The sequence below is a fragment of the Pleuronectes platessa genome, chromosome 13 (assembly GCF_947347685.1).
Source record: "Pleuronectes platessa chromosome 13, fPlePla1.1, whole genome shotgun sequence".
Lineage (NCBI taxonomy): Eukaryota > Metazoa > Chordata > Actinopteri > Pleuronectiformes > Pleuronectidae > Pleuronectes > Pleuronectes platessa.
The window spans coordinates 1,488,170-1,506,198 of NC_070638.1; the positions used below are offsets into that span (position 1 = coordinate 1,488,170).

Below are 18,029 nucleotides of genomic sequence, written 5' to 3' on the forward strand. Positions count from 1 at the left end.
GTTCTTCACTGCTATGAACGAGTACCGTTTCCAGAGCAGTGAAGAAGAAGTGATTCCTGGTAGAGCAGTGTTTGCCGGAGCGAACCAACTAGTGAGCGATTTGGAAAGAGACCTCAGGTTTGAGTTAAACTGGTATCGGATCCGTACTCGGTATATAGTCCAGATACTTTTCCTATAAACAACCAGTAAACAGAAAGTCATCAACATACAAACAGTGTGTCAGCATGTGAGACACACGTGTCCACCCTCGTCTGTCCGTCCACACCATGTCACTGACATGAGAGGAAGCCTGTGTGGGAGGCTGGTGGAGGGAGTGGCTGTGTCTACCCTCCTTAACCCCATCCCTCCTGATCGCTGCCTGGTCGGAATGTTTGTGTGACCAGGTTATTTTTAGGCGAGGCCGCTTGAAATACTCCGACCGGGGCTCCATTGAGGATAAACACGATCTGCTCTCGCGCCGTGTGGCACGTAAAACCAGGTTTTGGCTCGTCCCAGAGTTTGCCGTCGCATTCTTTGCTGACAAGACAAGTCGTAGCTGTCTCTTTGTTTCTCCCTCACGAAACTATCGTCTCCACCATCCAGCGTTTGGCTGACTCTTGTGGCGCCGCTGAATCTTCTGAAAGTACCTGAGATGTCTCCTGACGATCGTGGGACTGGAGTTGTGTGAGTTCTGCAGAGGAGACTTGGAGAAAACGGCTTGTTGTTTTGTTTCTTCAAAGGGTCAAAAGATATTTTCTCTCTGTGGTCATAATTCCCCATTTGGACAGTTTTTGATTGTTTTTTATTTTAAATATTAATGCCTGAGATTTCTACAAATGGGAAACGATGAACGAATTATTTTTTGCTTTGGTTAAAGGAATCAACATTTTGATCATGTCAGCAGAATTGAGTCTTTTCAGAAATAACCCCGTTATCTATTGCCCAAAGATGTAGCCTAGAGAAGAGTGTAGGGTGAGTAGTGTGTCTTTTTGTGTACTTTATTTTGGTGGTTTGGTTGAACTGAAGCTTGAGGGCTTCTGAGTCTCTGCTTGTGAAGATGACACAGGGCACTGCACCCTCGTGTCGGTCCGGCCTTCTTTTAACCCTTGAACTAACTTCACACCAAAACAATCCATTTCAGTGGAAATAAGATCAACAACACGAGCCACCCGGCTCAGATGGAGTTGGAAAGCCTCCCCTCATTGAGTCATTGCTTCCCATAACTCCAGCATCTTCTATTACCAGTAGCTTTCGGTGTTGGGTCTTGCGCAGACTGGCCAACCTGTCGGGACTCTGCCCCCGCTCTCCTTTAATGCATATTTAACTGTACCCAGAACATAATCAGGTTTTAGCTGCAACAGAGCTCGTGTCTGTTGTGTAAACCCACACAGACAGGTGGGTAAACATATTTACACCCCCACCCAAATCACAAGTGAAGAGCCGGGATGTTTTTGCCGCCATTCCTCGCATTGTTTTGTCTCGTTCTATTTTTAACGCGCCGTCACCGGGCTTGTTAGAGGCTCCGATGTGCCGCTGCCTGTTGGTTCAGAGATTACTGGTTGGGTGAAGCGGGACAGCTGCTCACGCGGTGCAGGCGGCCTCCTTCCTCGCCAGGAATCCTCTGACGTGGTTGTTGTCGGGTTCTCTAGTGAAAGTTGGATATTTCTCTGTGTGATTGATGGCCGGTCTTTCAGCTGTGGAGCGATGAAATGTGATATATTTGCCGACAAGTACCCAAAGTGTTTATGGAGCTCATGTGACAGGAGGTCAGGGAAATGTTGTGATTTGCAACCCGTGTGTATTGGGTTGAGGATTATGCTTCTGGATTAAAACTCAAAACCAAAAACCTGTCAGGACCGAGGAGCTCAGGGAGTCTGACTCTGAAGAAATGTCACAATGATCATGTATGTAGAATTATTCGCTTTAATTTGGATTAAGGTTTCATAACATGGTCCCAGGTAAAAGTTCTGATCCTGATATATGTCCCAGTTCAAACCAACCTAAGTGCAGAATGAAGGGAGGACAGGCGAACCAAAGCATTCTGGGTTGTGTGGTTGGTTGTTATCGATGGTAAAATGGACAAGAAAACCTTTAACAGCTGTTTTCTACACATAAACCCAAAGTGAAAAGCTCCACACTGATCCACTGAAATCCACCAATGCCCTGTGCCCTATTTTATTTCCTAAACGTCGGTGTCACTATCCACGGATGTTGTGTTCACACCCAATGCCAAACAGACTTTCCGCACAATGAGATTACGTACAAACTCTACGTAAAGAAGCAGATAGATGCTAACCGGAGAAAGGTCCCGGCACCGATTCAAGCTAGCAGCTGGAACCAGCGTCCACACGCAGCTCCTGGAGAAGATGGTGAAACTTTCCGGGCATCATTCCACGACACAGTTTACATACAGAGTTTGTTTTCCAGTAATACCAGTTCTGCAAAGAGAAATATCCAGTAGCAAACTCCCCATCATCAGTGATACGGTGAAACTTCACGATGCTCCTTCCAAGAAGATTTTCATCTCTTTCCAGGGACACGTCCGTCTTTCACGGAACAGAGAAACGCTGACCCTGTCCGTCCGTCACTGAAAGTGTTGCTTCACGCTCACGCTGTCACGCGTGCGGCTCATCAAGTTTCCCTGGAGTCCGGCCTCCCACGGGGTTAGGTGCCTAGAAGTCCAGAGACAGCGGGCTGACCTTATCGTCATGAGGGTTACGTGAGACCATGCTGGATGTCTGGGTCATGTGAGGGGGGTGTTGGGTGTATATGAGATTCCTCAGCTTCTGGTTGCCTCTGGTGTGTTGTTGCATGATGAGGCAGAAAGAAGAAAGGGGGAGGGGCTTTGGCTGGTTCAGTTTGTGTCCTTTAGCGAACGTTATGGTTGAGCTGACATCGCATCTTTAGAACTCCGACCACAACGTCGCACGTCGTTATAGATCAAAGCTGATTCTTTCCAGTGGGGGGGGCCTTAAAGAGACAGGAGCTATAACCAAGTGTTAGAGGCAGAGGCTGAAGAGAGGAGCTGCAGCGATGGACAGTCTGAGGACATTAACCTGGATAGAAACTGAATGTTTATTTATTGGAGCAATAATGTCTGAGATAAGAACAGGATGAAGAAGAAACAAGGAACCATCCCATCATGTCGAACACCCTAATACCCCCCCCGACAGACAGCGGTCATACGGTTTTCGGAGGAAAACCGTATGAGTTGGAGGAGGAACTTCTCTGCTGTGCTGTGGTAACCAGATCTCCATGATGATCTCACACCAGCTGTTTCCAGGACAGCTGCGTCCACAGGACGTGTAGTTTCCGTCCCCTGTGGGTCTTATATTTAGTACATGGTCATTTCATCTGCTGAACCCAGTCGACCCACCGGTACTCTGCTGGTTTGATTGTTGTCAAAGAAACAAAGGTGGAAATTTCACTTTTTTGTTAATCTGCCATTCGTAGACTATAAAAAACACAATGGGAAATTATCCCTTTTAAAAAAAGACTTAGGATGGAACCTCTCTCAGACAACTGTTGGTATTATTGTTAATGCTGAGTCGCTGTATCTGAGAAGCACATTCTTCAAGGCAACACAAGATGAACAAAGTGTGTGTGTGTGTGTATGTGTGTACAAAGTTTCTAGATCATGAAAATCTATGTGAAAGCAACACAGACGATGTGTTTTTCCACTTCTTCCTTTCATCCAGAAAGTTAAGCTGGAACACTTCAAAGTCATTGTTCAATAAAATAAAAAATGTGATTCAGGTTTAAATGATAAAAAAAAAGAGCTCATTGGTTGAATGAGGATGAAGCAGCATCACTTTGTAAAAGTCCTGGAATGATGTTGTCTCCGTCATTAAACACCCGTCTGGAGACTCGGTGGCCGAAGACACTGTCCAGGTGAGAAACCTCGACTGACTCGTCCTCTGTCTCTGCGTCCCTGCAGCTGGGAGATCATCGACTCGGGCCAGGATGGCCGGTCGGGGTCTGGACCTCATCTCAGCGACTCCATCAACCTTTTCCTCCAGGAGACTTCTGCTTTCAAACAGCAAAACCCCGGCAAGGTGAGACGGCTGAAGAGCCCGAGAATAAATCGATGCCACTGATGAATTTGGTTTCAGATTAGAACCTCAGTGGTTTATTGTAGATTCTAGGAAATCTGTGTGAATCCGCTCTGATAGGCTTCAAGCTGAGGTCGGGAAGCGTTCCAAGCTAAATGCATCGGATACATCCTGATGTGCACAGGTGCTCTGCGTCGGTTAATGACGAGGGAACTGAACCTCCGATATCAGAGCCGCCATTTAGGGAAACGCTCTGATGCTTTGAGAAGATCAATAGAACCAGTCTGATTGATTTATGGATCTGAGGCGAGGAGGTGGCTTAGCTCAACATGAACACTGACTCTCTACACATTAAAAAATGCATCTCCTCTGTTTGCACACACAGAAGGTTTGACTTGTTGAGAACCTGTGACTCCACTGTGAGCAGAAGAGGATAGACTCAGTGCTTCTCTGACCCTCACTGTCTTCTCCTCTAGTTCTGCCTGCTGGTTTGCAGCCTCTGCACCTTCTTCGCTGTCCTAGGACGCTACATCCCAGGGATGGTCATCTTGTATATTCTCGGTGAGTCGCCCTAATGTTTTTGGACATAAAGAGGTTTTGCTCCTCGTCTAACTTTTCAAAATCCCTGTTCCTCATTCAACGACTGCAGAGGGGACTTCCTGTTTACAACACGTGACCAGTGTCCATGAATGGTGACAGGGTTTGTGATGGTGTTGTCTGTCTGGACTGGGACTTTTACTGAAGATGGTTTTAGCTTGAAAACTAAAACATGTTAGTGTGGATGCTGGTTCCCTAGAAGGTGCATGTGAAGATGATCAACCCTGTTTCTCCACAGTGAGTTCAGATGCCTTTGCTGTGTGTTTTTGTTGTGTTGCTGGTGTGTTAATAGCTTCCTGTGAACAAATGTGTGTCTGCAGTGCTGGGCGTCTTCCTGTGGCCTCTGATCTCATCTCATGACATCGGTCTGTGGCTGGAGCCGGTTCTGCAGAAGCTGGACTTTGGCATTGGAGAGCTCCTCCAGAAAATCAAAGAAAACCATGGTAAATAGAATCCAAATGATAAATTAAACAGATCTCTATATGTTAAATGCGACGAGAGGATTATAAACAAAGATCATTTCACCTACAGTTTCTCCTTCACTTCTCTCATCTGTGTTTTCCTCCTTTCAGAGAAGAGAATGATGCAGACTCAGACTGAGGCGGGGGTGGAGTCAGACCTGTCCTGCATGTTCCCTCAGGTTGGTGGATCAGCCCCTCCTGTCTCATTGGGCCTGTGTTGACCGACTGGATCCAGTTAAAGCTGATTGAATTTGACTCCACACTATCAAACTGAAAGATATAAGAAATGTTGCTCTTCAGGCCAAACACCCGATTCCTTTGCATCTTGCTTCTTCTACCGTCCCAGGTTTTCCTAGTTTTTTTTATTTGACTTCTGTGGGACTTTGGAAAGACGGTGACTTGAGACTAGAAAGCAAAGATCCACCTACCTTCAGTTTCTTTTCAGTGGAAGTTAAACTTGAGCAAAGAGTTACTGCTATATCCAGCTTCCATCATGAATAATCTGGAACTTGACTCTAAAAAATCTGGCCATGCATTGTTGGAATCAATTTAGTTTCTGACGAAAAGTTATTATTCTTGTTGGTTTAGTCAGAATTTGATAAAAGGGTTTCGAGGTGGACTTTTATAGCTATTTCTGAAATCTGACTTCTCCATGTGTTTGATTGTTTTCCGCCCGACAGCTCGACTCCACCGCCTGTAAGGACATGTCCGTATCGGACACGGAGGTTTCTGAGGTGACGTGGACGGACAACGGCACTTTCAACCTCTCAGAAGGACACACACCACAGACGGAGAACTCAGAGGGTACGTTTGACTCACGGGTGTTAAAGGTGGAGTTAGTGATATTTGAAAAACGAGTACACCCCTCCCTTCACTGCTCCTTCTGAAGCTCCTCCCCCTAGACTCATGCACATGCATCGCTGGACTCGACAAATTGGGATTAGCGCCAGAGACATGAGTATTATCTGTAGACTAAATACAACCTCTGTGTTTACAACGCGTTCAGCGACCGGAATCCATAAGAGCACTGATGCTTGTTATGAACCCTAACCCTCCATCCCCCTTCACCCATCACCCCACCTTTAGAATAAAGATGTCCGACCTCTAGGGTGGAGCTGGAGTATTTCAAGCCAAAATACTTTATTCAATAATCCCCAGTATATGACAGAGAGATGTAGAGAGAAAGCAAACTCCCAATGACTCTGCGTAGCCGTGGTAGACTCATGGTATGTCTCTGCGTGTTTCTCCTGTTCGTAAAGTAGTATCTCATGTCCCAGCGCCACCACAGCACCTTCACCTCCCCCCTCGGTGTTCAACCCTGAGTCTCCTCTTGTAAATGTCTTTTCCACCTCACAGACCTCGACAGAGAGGAGGCGTTCCTCGGTGGCCTCCAAGAATTCCCTTCACTCGACAACGGCACAACGACCAATGGCGACGACAGCGATGACCTCGGCCTTCCCCTGCCAATCAAATCCAAGCATACACCCCCTACTCACAAAGACCAATCAGACGACAGGGCGCTCGAACTGGTCAACCAGATGGCGGGAGACTTCATCGCCGCCGCGGTTACAGCTGCCATCCAGGAGAGAATAGAAGCAGCCGTGGGCTTCCCGGCATCGAGCCACGACAGGGACCGGTCCGGACTCCGGGAGTCCACCAGGCTGCTGGAGCTGGCCGAGGAGTCGGACAGCGAGGTGGAGGACTTTGAGCTGTTGGACCAGTCGGAGCTGGAGCAGCTGGAGGGGGAACTGGGGCTGGGAGAGAAGAAGACCCAGGTCAAAGAGGAGGCACCGGCCAAGACGGACCGGTCGGCCTCAACTGGATTCTTCACCAAACTCCTCAGACGCCAGTGATTGATGATAGAGTACGGTCGCAGGGCGGAAGGGGGAGTCCACCAGGACATGTGGAAGGGGGAGGTGGGGAAGTTCTGCTCACAGGAAACTGGGGTGTTATGAGAAAACAATGTTTCCATTAATCTTTTTACTTTAGTGCAAAGATCAACATCTGTAAAACATGAAGGTGGAGGCGACTCCTTCAGCCCAATGCTGAGATCAGACACACAGGTTCAGACACTCACAAAGAACATAACTCACCATAACTCAAGGTCCATTAAGCCTTAAAGGTCTCGTGTTAGGATGAAGTAAATGGAGATTAATATTCTCGAGTTAGTTAATGAGTTAGTCCGCCATGTTGCACCATCGTGTTTCTACAACATGTCGACGTGACCTCTTCTACATGCTTGGACGAGCGTAGGGGAATTTAGTTGTTGGGAATTTGCTGCTTAATCCACTAGATGGCACTAAAAACGCTACACACTGAACCTTTAAATTATTAAATTGCATTTATAAGTATCTAACGAAGGTAACCATGATTTTCCATCTGTGAGTTAACACGAATCGGTCTTGTAGAGTCTCACATGTTGCATGATTTGTCCGGTGGGGTCCGGACTCGTTTTAGAGGTCAGTGCAGAGGGCTAAGAACTTGTTTTTCATCAGTTGCACCTCTGATCCTATTTGATTGTTGAGGTTAACAAGTCAAACTATAACGTAATTGTAAGTAAACGAGGACATTTGAACACGTGTATCGATGTTTATTTAAACAGCTTTAACGATCGTGCAGCACCTGCTGAATAAACAGTGATATCATCAAATCACCACAACGTGAAGCACTCGTCCAGAGGCTGAAGATTCAAGCTTGACCTGGAAATACTCGTGTGACAAAAACAGTTTAAAAAACCCCATTACACTAAAATCATTTATTTCCATCTTACATCTAAATCTCCGTCTTTTCTCTTCTTGCATCCAATCAGAAAGCTCTCTGGACTTGTTTACTTCCTCGTTGTGACAATACATTACGACAGTTAGACTCAAGGAGCTACGCTGTCACACTCATCGGTTACATCCGAGGTCGAAGGTGGCGAGACGTCTTCATGACGCTCCATGTCGAGCCACCAGGGGGCGTGAGGCACATGCAGCGCTATTAGCCAATCAACATCCACGACAGCTCCCTCCATAGCTTTGTGTTGTTAGTAAACATGTAGAATCCAGCTGCGCTCTGACAAACGTGAAAGTTGATATTATAAAAAACTTATTTTGTAAGAATTAAAACTGTGTGACGTGAATAAATCATAATTTAATCACTTTTAATGTCCCTTAAATCTTACAACTCGTTTATAGTTTGTTAAAAAACTTATGACGACACATTGCTGATGAATGCTGGGTTAGAATACAGGGTTAGAATTACGTGTGGCCGTTTAAATGTATAGACATTATATGTAAACATGCATTTCTTTAAATGTTGGGAATACAAGCTTGACTCATACGTAACATGAAGAGATAATAGTATCAAATGTATTTTAACCGCTGTCATGTATAATCATTCAAACCCACAATCCGTCTTTTCAGCATTACACACTTCTACTGGTTGGATTGTCGAGGTTAAAAAGTAGGAACACTTTTATTTAACCACAACAAAACTCAAAATACTATGCATGCAGATCTCATTATGAGTCTTAAACTTATGAAAACAAACATTTAGCTTCCTGTGCTTCCACACGTCTTCGGGCGCAGGTTTGAAAACTGAACATGACAAATAGAGCATATCTCTGGGGTGAGGGCTGTTCAGCTGCAACACCACACTTCACCACTAGGTGTCACTGAATCCTACACACTGAACCTTTAAGTCACCTTGTCTGGGGTACGCTAACCATCACGTTCAGTATACTTTCAGGTCCTGAATAAAATCACAGGCCGAACGATCCCGGTTGCATTCAGAGCCGATCTGAAGCTCTGGAGGCATCTTCTCACTCCATCAGTCCAAGTCCTCCTTCATGCACTTTACGCTTCACCCCCCCCTCCTGCCTTTAAACACGCGTTGTCCCCTTTGAGAACGTTGGAACCAGAGAAGTTGAACCAACCCGAGGTGATTACACACAAAGCAACGAGTGCCTGCCAAGTTGTAGCTACTTCACCAACCCGTGAAGTTTCCTGCCCCTCGTGTCGTTTGCTGTGTGATTCAAAAATGAAAGTTAAATGTTGAGACGCTGGATTTTCATTTGCACCTTGATGATTATTTAACGATGCACCAGGTTGAGGAGTCGTCACTGAATGAGGAGGAAGAGGAACTCCTGTAACATGCTAGTACCTGAAGACGTTCTTTTATTATTTAACACGTGCAGTTCAACGTATCCTCTTGAATTCATGATGTATTGTCGTGGTTCACCAACTCTTCCTAAGTTTCCGAATAATAAGATGGTTTATTTTTTAGTTCATTAACCTTCCAGTTGTATCAAGTTGAATTCAGAGACACATTGAGCCCGTTTCAGAAAGTTCTTGGTGAGTCGGAACCAATATGCATCAACAAAATGTACTTTTGTGTATTTAAACTCAAGATCAATAAAATGTTGTAAAGCCATCTGCAGTTTTATTCATTTGACCTCAGTGTTTGTGAACGCTGGCTCCTTTAACAAAGTAAACACATATCTCTGACATCGAAGATCAAATCACAGAAGAGTCCGTGGCGTTTATGACTGATGTGAAAACTTTCACTTGTCAGAACAAAGCACAGAAACACTTCCACCAGCTGTAAAATATGTCGTTATGTAGTTGTCAATAACAATTTTCCGACTGGTCCAACAGATTAATATGAATGAGAACAGACAGTTGGGTCTCGGAGGTCTGAGCTCTACTGGGTCCTATTCATTCTTCTTACATATTGTAAATAATCAATATAGCTCACAAGGCAGAAAAGATGAGTATTTCTTTTCATATACTTTTTAATTCAAGTTCTATATCTTTGGATCTATTTTTAATTATTTATAATGAAGTGTGGTTAATCTGTAAAACATCTAGCCTTTGATATATTTCTTGTTCATAAGAGTTTGATAACGACATCGTCCCAATCATTGAGAATGTTTTTCAATATATAAATATATTAATCTTGACATATAATCGGTATCTGGCCCCAAACATCCACATCCTTCTGACACGTTCTCTATCGTCTTAGCGCTAAATAGATCATTGCATATTAATAGTCGGCTTGGTTTCATCATTTGAAGACGTGTGTCCACTCAAGTGTTTACTTTGGATTTGATCAAATATGAGATACTGTTACAAGTATTTATTCATAGAGCGATTAAACTGGAAGCAAAGAAAAAAATTAATGTTCTGAAAACAAGTTTTTCATCAGCACAGATACAAATGACTGTTTCTTCGTGAGTTCTGCTCTTTCAGAAACTTCAGGTGAGAGCCTCAGGGTTTATGGGTTAAGGCTCCGATTCTCCGTCTGTCCCAGGACTTTTGTTCTGGTGTAATCTTGCCCCCCCCCCTCATTCAGCTGCACATTGTCCTGCTACTGTCTCCACATTAAGTCCAGCCTGAATCCCAGCAGGACTTTAAACCACGTCCTTCCCTTGGTTTCCTGTGACTTCAGCAATGTTCTGTGTCCCCTTTAAATCCACGAGCAGCTGGTGCAGAGAAGCGCTGAGGGTTCTGGTGCCGGCGGTCAGCCGGAGGGAATCTGCTGCTTGAGGAGCCACCTCTTCTTCAGCTTCTCTGCTTTGGCTCTTTCTTTAGAGGCTGGAAGGTCAGACAGAGAAACAGATCTGAGCACCGCTGATATTTGAGATGACTCATTTCCCTTTAGTCCCCTGAACTTACCCCAGTCTTTCTTGACAAACTGCACAGCTGCACTTTTATTCTTCCCCTTCTTGTTCTGGAGGGAGAGCAGCTCGTTGTCTGAAAGCAGAAGGACAGAGGGTGAATATCTCCGGACTGACGATGGGATGGAGGTCAGGTGGAAATCTGTGAATGTCGCCGCAGGTCACCGTGTGGAAACCCAGGAGAGTGGGCGCCGCAGTGGGACGAGACAGACGTCACTGTAGCAAAGCTCAAATTGAGACAGGTCATCGTTTTTGCAGACTCCTGCCACAGAGTGTAGCCTGCAGGTTGTGTATAAACCATGTTTGTCCTACGTTAGTCCGTCTCTGGGTATACCCCCCCCCCCCCCCATCTTATTTAATTATGCAGACATGTTTACTTATTTATTATTTTTACTTTCTCCTGTAACACGTGACAATTTCCCCCATCGATGGACTAAAATAAATATCTTAACTTATCTGACGGCAAATTATAAAACTGAGTAACAAAACTAAATGTATTTCTACGGGGCCTTTCCAAACCAGAGTTACAAGGTGCAAAGATAGAACATGATAGAAAAGCCAGATCATGCTCAGCAATGCAACAACACAAAAACCAATAATAAAATAAAAGCAAATAAACTATGGAGAATAAACATAAGTGAGTTTTTAAACTACATTTTAAAATAGTTTCATGTTTACAAAAGGCTCAATGTGTCGTGCAAACTTTCTTCAAACCAGGACTCATCATTAGGGTCTATTTTCTCTGGAGTGACCCGTGGTCAGTGTACTGGTGATGTATGGTTCTTACTTGTGGTCCGGCCGCTGCCTGGTCCGTAGAGCCGGGACTGGATGAAGGCCTCGGCCGCCTGCTGCTGGAAGGTCGCCGACGCCGGCTCCTTCACAGTCACCACCTTGTAGTTTCCCTTCAGACTGACAAATGGGAACGAGCCAAGTTCACCGGGAGCCGTTGCACACAAGTGACACACAACACACATTCCTACCAGTGTTGTTACAACACACTCCATGCAGGCAGAGAAGACGCAGGTTGTGTGTTTTAAACCTGCTTTGTCTCCATGAGTTTAACTCAGTAATGCACATCAATTCTTTGATTTCTATATTTCCCTGAAATGTCACAATGATGTTTCCTTCTGTGTATTTGTGTCTTATTGTCTAATGTGTGCACTGATGTTGATTACTGCTGTGATTCAAACTGAACCTGTCGGGGACAAGAGGAAACTCTCGGCCCCAAAAAGAGGGTTTATTTAAGCGGGACACAGTTTGTGTTACTGTCCCTCACACTCATTATTATTAATGTTTTCACTGGTTATCGACATGGGAGGTCAGGTGGAAACCTGGGAATGTAGCCGCCGCCGTCACCGTGTGGAAACCCAGGAGAGTGGGCGCCGCAGTGGGACGAGACAGACGTCACTGTAGCAAAGCTCAAATTGAGACAGGTCATCGTCTTTGCAGACTCCTGCCACAGAGTGTAGCCTGCAGGTTGTGTATAAACCATGTTTGTCCTAAGTTAGTCCGTCTCTGGTCATATTCTGAATTTCTGCCCCCATCTTATTTAATAATGAATACATCATATCTACTTATGAATTACTTTTACTCTCTATTTTCTTTTATGCTCTGTCTACAAAATACCATATTATTGAATATGAGGCGACAGAAATTCATTGTTCCGACAACCAGAGTGAGTTCAGGATCACTTTGTTTAAAGTTCTTGGGTTATTTAGATTGTAGGTGAAGCTGCGCATGAAATAAAACCTTTACTGTTGATGAAATGTTTGTTTACATACTTTCGTATATGCGCCAACTTCCCACTCTTCTTCTTTTGCTTCTTCTTCTTCTTCTGCTGCTCTTCACCTGGAGAGAACGGATTGAATTGAGAACATGAGTCAATCTGATCTGAAGCTTGTTCTGCTGCTTTGTTTAAAGTGACTGAATTATGACGGGGGGGGGGGGGGAGAGGGGGTCTTCACCTTCGTGTTCAGACGGCTTCTGTTTCCTGCAAAACAAAGACGATTCAAATGTTTAAAAGGAGAAAGTTAAAAGCAAAGAGCAGCAGAATGAACCAAACCACCGTGACTCACTTGGCGGTCGAGTCGTCGATCTCCTCCAACACGTCGGCCGGTAACAGTTTTCGCTTCTTTAGGAATCAACAGGAAACAAACAAAAGATTTTCACCAGAGCACAAAGGAAGTCCAACGCGTTTAACAACTGGATCCAAAACTCACTACACGTATGTTTCTATTATGATTTGTTTCAGAACTTGTGATCGTACTGGAACGTTCTCATCTTTTGATAATTTCGTGTCTATTGGTATCGTAATGTCGATATGCCCTCTAGTGGACAGACGGTATAACAGTCACATGATGACCGAGGCACTAGTAAAACATGGTGCTGACTGACAATAGGCTGAATTTCATTAAGAGCCTGAACATCAGCAGCTCTGACACTGACCTTCTGCTCTTGGAACAGCTCCTGTCTCCTCCTCCTCTTCTCTTTGAGCACCTCCTTCTCCCTGCAAACAGAACAAATGCTTAACTAACCTCCAACACAATAAATTACACTGGAAACTGGTATTTGTGGCAGTAGACTGGTTTAATTTCCAGTCTGGACAGATCAACGTCAGTGTGTGGAATGTAGTGACATCTAGTGGTGAAATGTCACGTTGCAGCTGGATACCCTAAACTTCACACTATGCTAACCCGGGGTTTATCCACAGATCCTGGATCATGAGCTTCACCTTCCACCCAGAAGGTTTCTTCACTTCAATTAGAAAACGCTCCTTCAGCTGGAGGTCCCAGGACCTGGGCCCCTTCCCACGTGGTCCTCGTGGGAGCCTCAAACCAACACGCACGACTCTGCTCTACCTCTGCACGTGTCACAGTAAGGTCCACCGAGTTGTTGTCTTCGTGTCCCCGGGGACATTAAGTACAGGAGACAGTAAACCTGTTCCATTAAGCTAAACGCAGATTGACGTGCACGGAGCTGATCTCAGATCGGAGGATCGAACACCATTTAAGAGACATTCCAGCACAGGTGAGTTGAACGATCGATTAGCAGGTTGCGTGTGAGACGGTGAAACTACTGCGTGGAGCTGTTAGCATGAGCGCGCACAGAGACGCGTTGTTTTGGATGTGGGAGATGTGTTAGCCGGAAGCTAGCTAGCTACCTCCTGGCGGAGTCCAGCGCCTCCTTCAAGCAGCGCAGAGCCGCGAGCTTCGACTCCTCGAACGTCAGCTCCTCCGGAGCCTCGTCGTCACTGGACTCCAGGAACAGACCCATGTTCTCCGCGTGGTCTTCACGTTTATCCGCCGTCTTCGACGAAGACGCCGTTTTCCCACGTTGCTTCGGCGCCATGTTGACTGTGTGCCACCGGAAATGACGTGTGCCGGGCGGAAGCTTCTGTTCTGTCACCTAGCGGCGAGGAGGAGTATCACAACCCAAGGTGGCTTTTATATTAGACAAAGATGTTATTTGTGATGAGTATTGAAACTGAAACATTAACATCATTCTATATATTTATTATATTAACAAATTAAAGAGTAATTAATTAAAAAGTATAAATGAAGAAAACAAAACAAACCTAGTCATTTCCCCATGTTGTGTCAACAAAAACTGATGGACAATATCATAATAATAATTATTGTTATTATATTCAAGTTATGATAAAAACAACAATAACGATAAGGAAATTAGATGATTTATGTATATAATATTTGTGTATTGTGAACTTGACGTCGTTAATTGGTTTTATTTCTAATCTCCATTTGTATTCCTGAATGATGCAGTAACACCTGTTTGTTTTGATCGCACTTTATTTTGAAGGCCGTTTCCGGGGAGCGTTTATTGTGACATCTTGTCTGCAGCGGGTGAGGATCAGTAACGGGACCTGCTAACGGGACCGGACAACGGGACCGGATAACGGGACTCCGCCGCCATGCTCCAGCTGTCGCTCGTGTTCCTGGCCGCCGTCGTGGCCTCTGGTCTCGGGCTCCCCGGGCCCCACGTCTCCGGGGCGGCCGGGCCCTGCCTCGCCCCGCCGCAGTGGGAGGGCCGGTGGGTGCGCTACGACCACAGCACCGGGAGGAACAACCGCGCCTCGGTCTCCTACGACGGCCTGAACCAGAGGGTCCGAGTCCTGCAGCAGCTGAAGAAGCACAGCCCGTGTCAGAGGTCAGTGTCCGTCTGTGTGAACCTGTGTTTGAACAGGACCTCACCGAGACCCGGTCTATTGTCCTGCTCCACGCTGAGCACCACTGAGGTGACAAGACAAGAAGAGTCAATCAATAACACGAGACAAGAATAAGATCATAATAAAGATAATATTATTAATAATATAATAAGATGAGATAAGACAAGATATGATAATAATCAAGATAAGATAAATAAGGTAAGATAACATAAAAGAGCCAGAGAAAGTCCAGAGGCACTCCCTCTCAGACATTACGTTGTCACATGCAGCCCCTCTGGAGAATGTCTGGAGATCCTCTGGAGTTCAGTGCATGTCTGAAAGTAGCTGATGTCAGATGATGTGTTTTCACCTGTTGCACCCAAAGGAACCCCCCCAAAAAAAACAAAAACAAAAAACAGAATGAATAAACGCAGCTGATCTGAATCGTGATCTTCTAAGTTCTCCTCTAGGCCAATTCCCAAGATGCTAATTAATAACACATACGACTCCATCTCCTTGCTTCAGGTTTTTTGAGTACATCTACCTGTACCAGAGCAGCGTGATGTTCCAGATCGACCAGAAGACCAAAGACTGCTCTAAGATCGCCCTGACGGAGAGCTGGGATCCCTTCGACATCCCGGACAACTCCACGTTCGAGGACCAGTACCTCATCGGGGGCCCCGGGGACAGCGTGGAGGTTCAGGAGTGGTCGGACAGGAAGCCGGCTCGCAAACGTAAGCCTGGTCTTTAATGCCCCGCCTGGTCAGTCAAGAATAAAACCTGTGTTCTCTTGACTGACCAGCAGGGGGCGACTCCACCTGTTGTTTCTATATAAGTCTATGAGAAAATTACTCTACTTCTCACTTTATAACGTCTGTTAAAATTTTTCCTGAGGAGTTTATGTCTCAATCTCTAGTTTCAAGTCTACTTCAAAACAACTGATGTTCATTTAGTAAATTATAATCCATTGGTTGGTGCGTGGATATGGCAGCGTGATTGACAGCTAGTATCGTCCAATGGGTGCAGGTGGCAGGTGTAGGTAGATGTGGAGTGCCCTCGAGCGCTCAGTTAGGCTCCACCCCCCTGCTCCACCAATAAGGTTACTTCTGTCAAACTCACAAAACCCACTGGTGACGTCAGGTGCCATCGTCACAGCCAATCAAAGGTGATACAAATCAGGCTCTAGCCTTTTAGTGCTTAGTAGTGCTTTTAGACTACTTCCCCTGGAGGTCAATCTGAAGACGGCTCATTTGTCCCGCTTGTGTCTCCTCCAGATGAGACCTGGGTGGGCGTCTACACTTTGAAGGACTGTTATCCCGTGCAGGAGACCTACGCCTGGAACAGCAGCGTCTCCACCTCCACCCGCTTCTTCAACCTCCAGCTGGGCATCAGCGACCCCAACGTCTTCACCCCGCCCAGCACCTGTCAGTCAGCTCGGCCCGAGGGGATGAGCGAGTCCGACTGCTGAGGGCAGTGTATGGGTCCATTACAATTTGGGCTCATGCACATAAGCTAATATACATATTACAAATATCCTAGAAATTGGACACTCAAATAAAATTGCATTAAGTTAATTCATAGCAAGAAGGGAGTGGTCTCTCACGCAGCCTCTGTCCAGTGTTTCACAGAATTGCTTGTTAACTTGTTAACATTGTTATTAGGGCCGATAATCATGATAACTGCAACCTAACGCACAGATAAAACTATCAGCTGATTATAATTACTCAATCACAGAAATAAGCACATGTGGATGGCTCGATTCATTAACATGTTAATGAGACATTAATGTGAGGAAGAGAAGCTGCATATGTCCTGTGTCCTTCTACACTCTAGACCTATAGCAACATTAATAAGAGCTGGACACAGACTGACCTGAGCTCGTCCAACGATGAGCTTCATCAGAAGGAAGGTTTGAAGTCAACTCTTAAAAGTAGAGAAGATTCCACAGAAAAGCATTATTGTGATCAGGCTTTAAAATGAATGTGTGTAGCTTGAGTCTTTCTTGTATGTGTTTTGGGGGGAACTTGTATTTATACAACTAAACCAACACTGAACTAATAATAACTGTAAAGTAGGGTATCAGTGGTCATAATCCTAAATTAAATTTGATGATTCTTGCAGAAACCTTGTGAAACATGCAAATATAATTCAAACATTAAAAACAAAAATTCCACCAAGAAATCTAACTTTTCGTTGTGAATTATTTAAAAATGGGTTGTTCAGTGTGATGCGTGCACATGACCAGAAACCAGGGCTGCCAGCCTTCTCCCCTGTGGCCTTCCCCGACCTCTTATCTTGTACAAGACGATCACATGGAGGTTATGGGTCGAGGGTTTCCTGACTAAAATCTGCTTCTGGCTGCAGCATGTCTCCATTGTGAGACCTCCATCTTGTTTTCCTCAGATTGAAGCATCCCTGTACCTGGCTCTTTGTAGGGAGTGATGAGACGGACGGTCTCCAAACAGGGTTAGACTGAGCAGTGCTGTGAAGGGGTTTGATTCTCACTTCCTGAGAGCTACCCTGGTTCAAACTGCATTCAGTTCTCCAGCTCTCTTCATGTTCCCCCTAATGTGCTGGATAACGTTATGGATGACCCGGTGGACTGATCATCTGGGCACAATGAAAACCTTGGCCACCACCCGATTGGACAGTCCATGAGCCAGCCAGTACACACCAGTAAACATCACTGGACCTTCACCAGTTTTGAGCCCAAATCCACCAGTTGTTTAAAGTGTGTAACTACCGTGTTTACCTTTTGTTTTCAACTATGTTCTTTTTTTAATCTTTTCCTCAAACACAGAAAAATTTACTTATGAGACAAATCGTCAACAATTGTCTGTTACGTGTATATTATCCCACCTGCTGGAATTATGTCAACATGAATTTGAAATCGCCCACAATAATTACTTCACTTTATTCCCAGTATATAACTTTTAGCTACTCGGTTGAGTAGCAGGACAGAAAGTAGGATTCGGGAATAAACCTTTAAAAGTAGTGGTTTTCCTTCAGGGCAGATAAACCAGGTAGGATGAACACAAAGTTTTCTAACTGCACTCCTCACACAAACAATAAAAAGTGACAGTAGGTGGTGGAAGCGTTGGGGGAGGCCTCAATGGAGT

At 45.2% G+C, this 18,029-nt stretch overlaps 3 protein-coding genes across 3 annotated transcripts; 2 read left to right on the plus strand and 1 right to left on the minus strand.

Annotated features, from left to right (window-relative positions):
- The first annotated feature begins 222 nt into the window (after positions 1–222).
- retreg1 (reticulophagy regulator 1) lies at positions 223–9,502 on the plus strand. The gene is made up of 7 exons (XM_053438262.1): positions 223–663; positions 3,917–4,034; positions 4,508–4,592; positions 4,949–5,071; positions 5,201–5,268; positions 5,770–5,893; positions 6,446–9,502. Exons 1-7 carry the CDS (start codon positions 632–634, stop codon positions 6,940–6,942), a joined length of 1,047 nt encoding a protein of 348 aa, XP_053294237.1. The 5' UTR covers positions 223–631; the 3' UTR covers positions 6,943–9,502.
- On the minus strand, positions 9,490–14,107 carry nol7 (nucleolar protein 7). Its single transcript, XM_053438265.1, has 8 exons — positions 13,909–14,107; positions 13,194–13,254; positions 12,824–12,879; positions 12,713–12,738; positions 12,530–12,596; positions 11,536–11,657; positions 10,747–10,824; positions 9,490–10,665 (listed from the first exon to the last, which is right to left on the minus strand). Exons 1-8 carry the CDS (start codon positions 14,094–14,096, stop codon positions 10,592–10,594), a joined length of 672 nt encoding a protein of 223 aa, XP_053294240.1. The 5' UTR covers positions 14,097–14,107; the 3' UTR covers positions 9,490–10,591.
- Positions 14,108–14,676: 569 nt separating this feature from the next.
- epdr1 (ependymin related 1) lies at positions 14,677–17,091 on the plus strand. Its single transcript, XM_053438266.1, has 3 exons — positions 14,677–14,912; positions 15,436–15,644; positions 16,185–17,091. Exons 1-3 carry the CDS (start codon positions 14,677–14,679, stop codon positions 16,376–16,378), a joined length of 639 nt encoding a protein of 212 aa, XP_053294241.1. The 3' UTR covers positions 16,379–17,091.
- The last annotated feature ends 938 nt before the right edge of the window (positions 17,092–18,029 follow it).

Excerpts from the sequence above, each read along its gene's own strand:
- retreg1 (XM_053438262.1), top strand. The coding sequence starts at position 632 with ATGTCTCCTGACGATCGTGGGACTGGAGTTGT. Across the intron at positions 4,035-4,507 it reads AACAGCAAAACCCCGGCAAG|TTCTGCCTGCTGGTTTGCAG; the intron begins GTGAGACGGCTG and ends CTTCTCCTCTAG. Across the intron at positions 5,072-5,200 it reads GAAAATCAAAGAAAACCATG|AGAAGAGAATGATGCAGACT; the intron begins GTAAATAGAATC and ends TCCTCCTTTCAG.
- nol7 (XM_053438265.1), bottom strand. The coding sequence starts at position 14,096 with ATGGCGCCGAAGCAACGTGGGAAAACGGCGTCTTCGTCGAAGACGGCG. Across the intron at positions 12,880-13,193 it reads AGCTGTTCCAAGAGCAGAAG|AAGCGAAAACTGTTACCGGC; the intron begins GTCAGTGTCAGA and ends TGATTCCTAAAG. Across the intron at positions 10,825-11,535 it reads AGGCAGCGGCCGGACCACAA|ACAACGAGCTGCTCTCCCTC; the intron begins GTAAGAACCATA and ends TTCTGCTTTCAG.
- epdr1 (XM_053438266.1), top strand. The coding sequence starts at position 14,677 with ATGCTCCAGCTGTCGCTCGTGTTCCTGGCCGCCGTCGTGGCCTCTGGT. Across the intron at positions 14,913-15,435 it reads AAGCACAGCCCGTGTCAGAG|GTTTTTTGAGTACATCTACC; the intron begins GTCAGTGTCCGT and ends TCCTTGCTTCAG. Across the intron at positions 15,645-16,184 it reads CAGGAAGCCGGCTCGCAAAC|ATGAGACCTGGGTGGGCGTC; the intron begins GTAAGCCTGGTC and ends TGTCTCCTCCAG.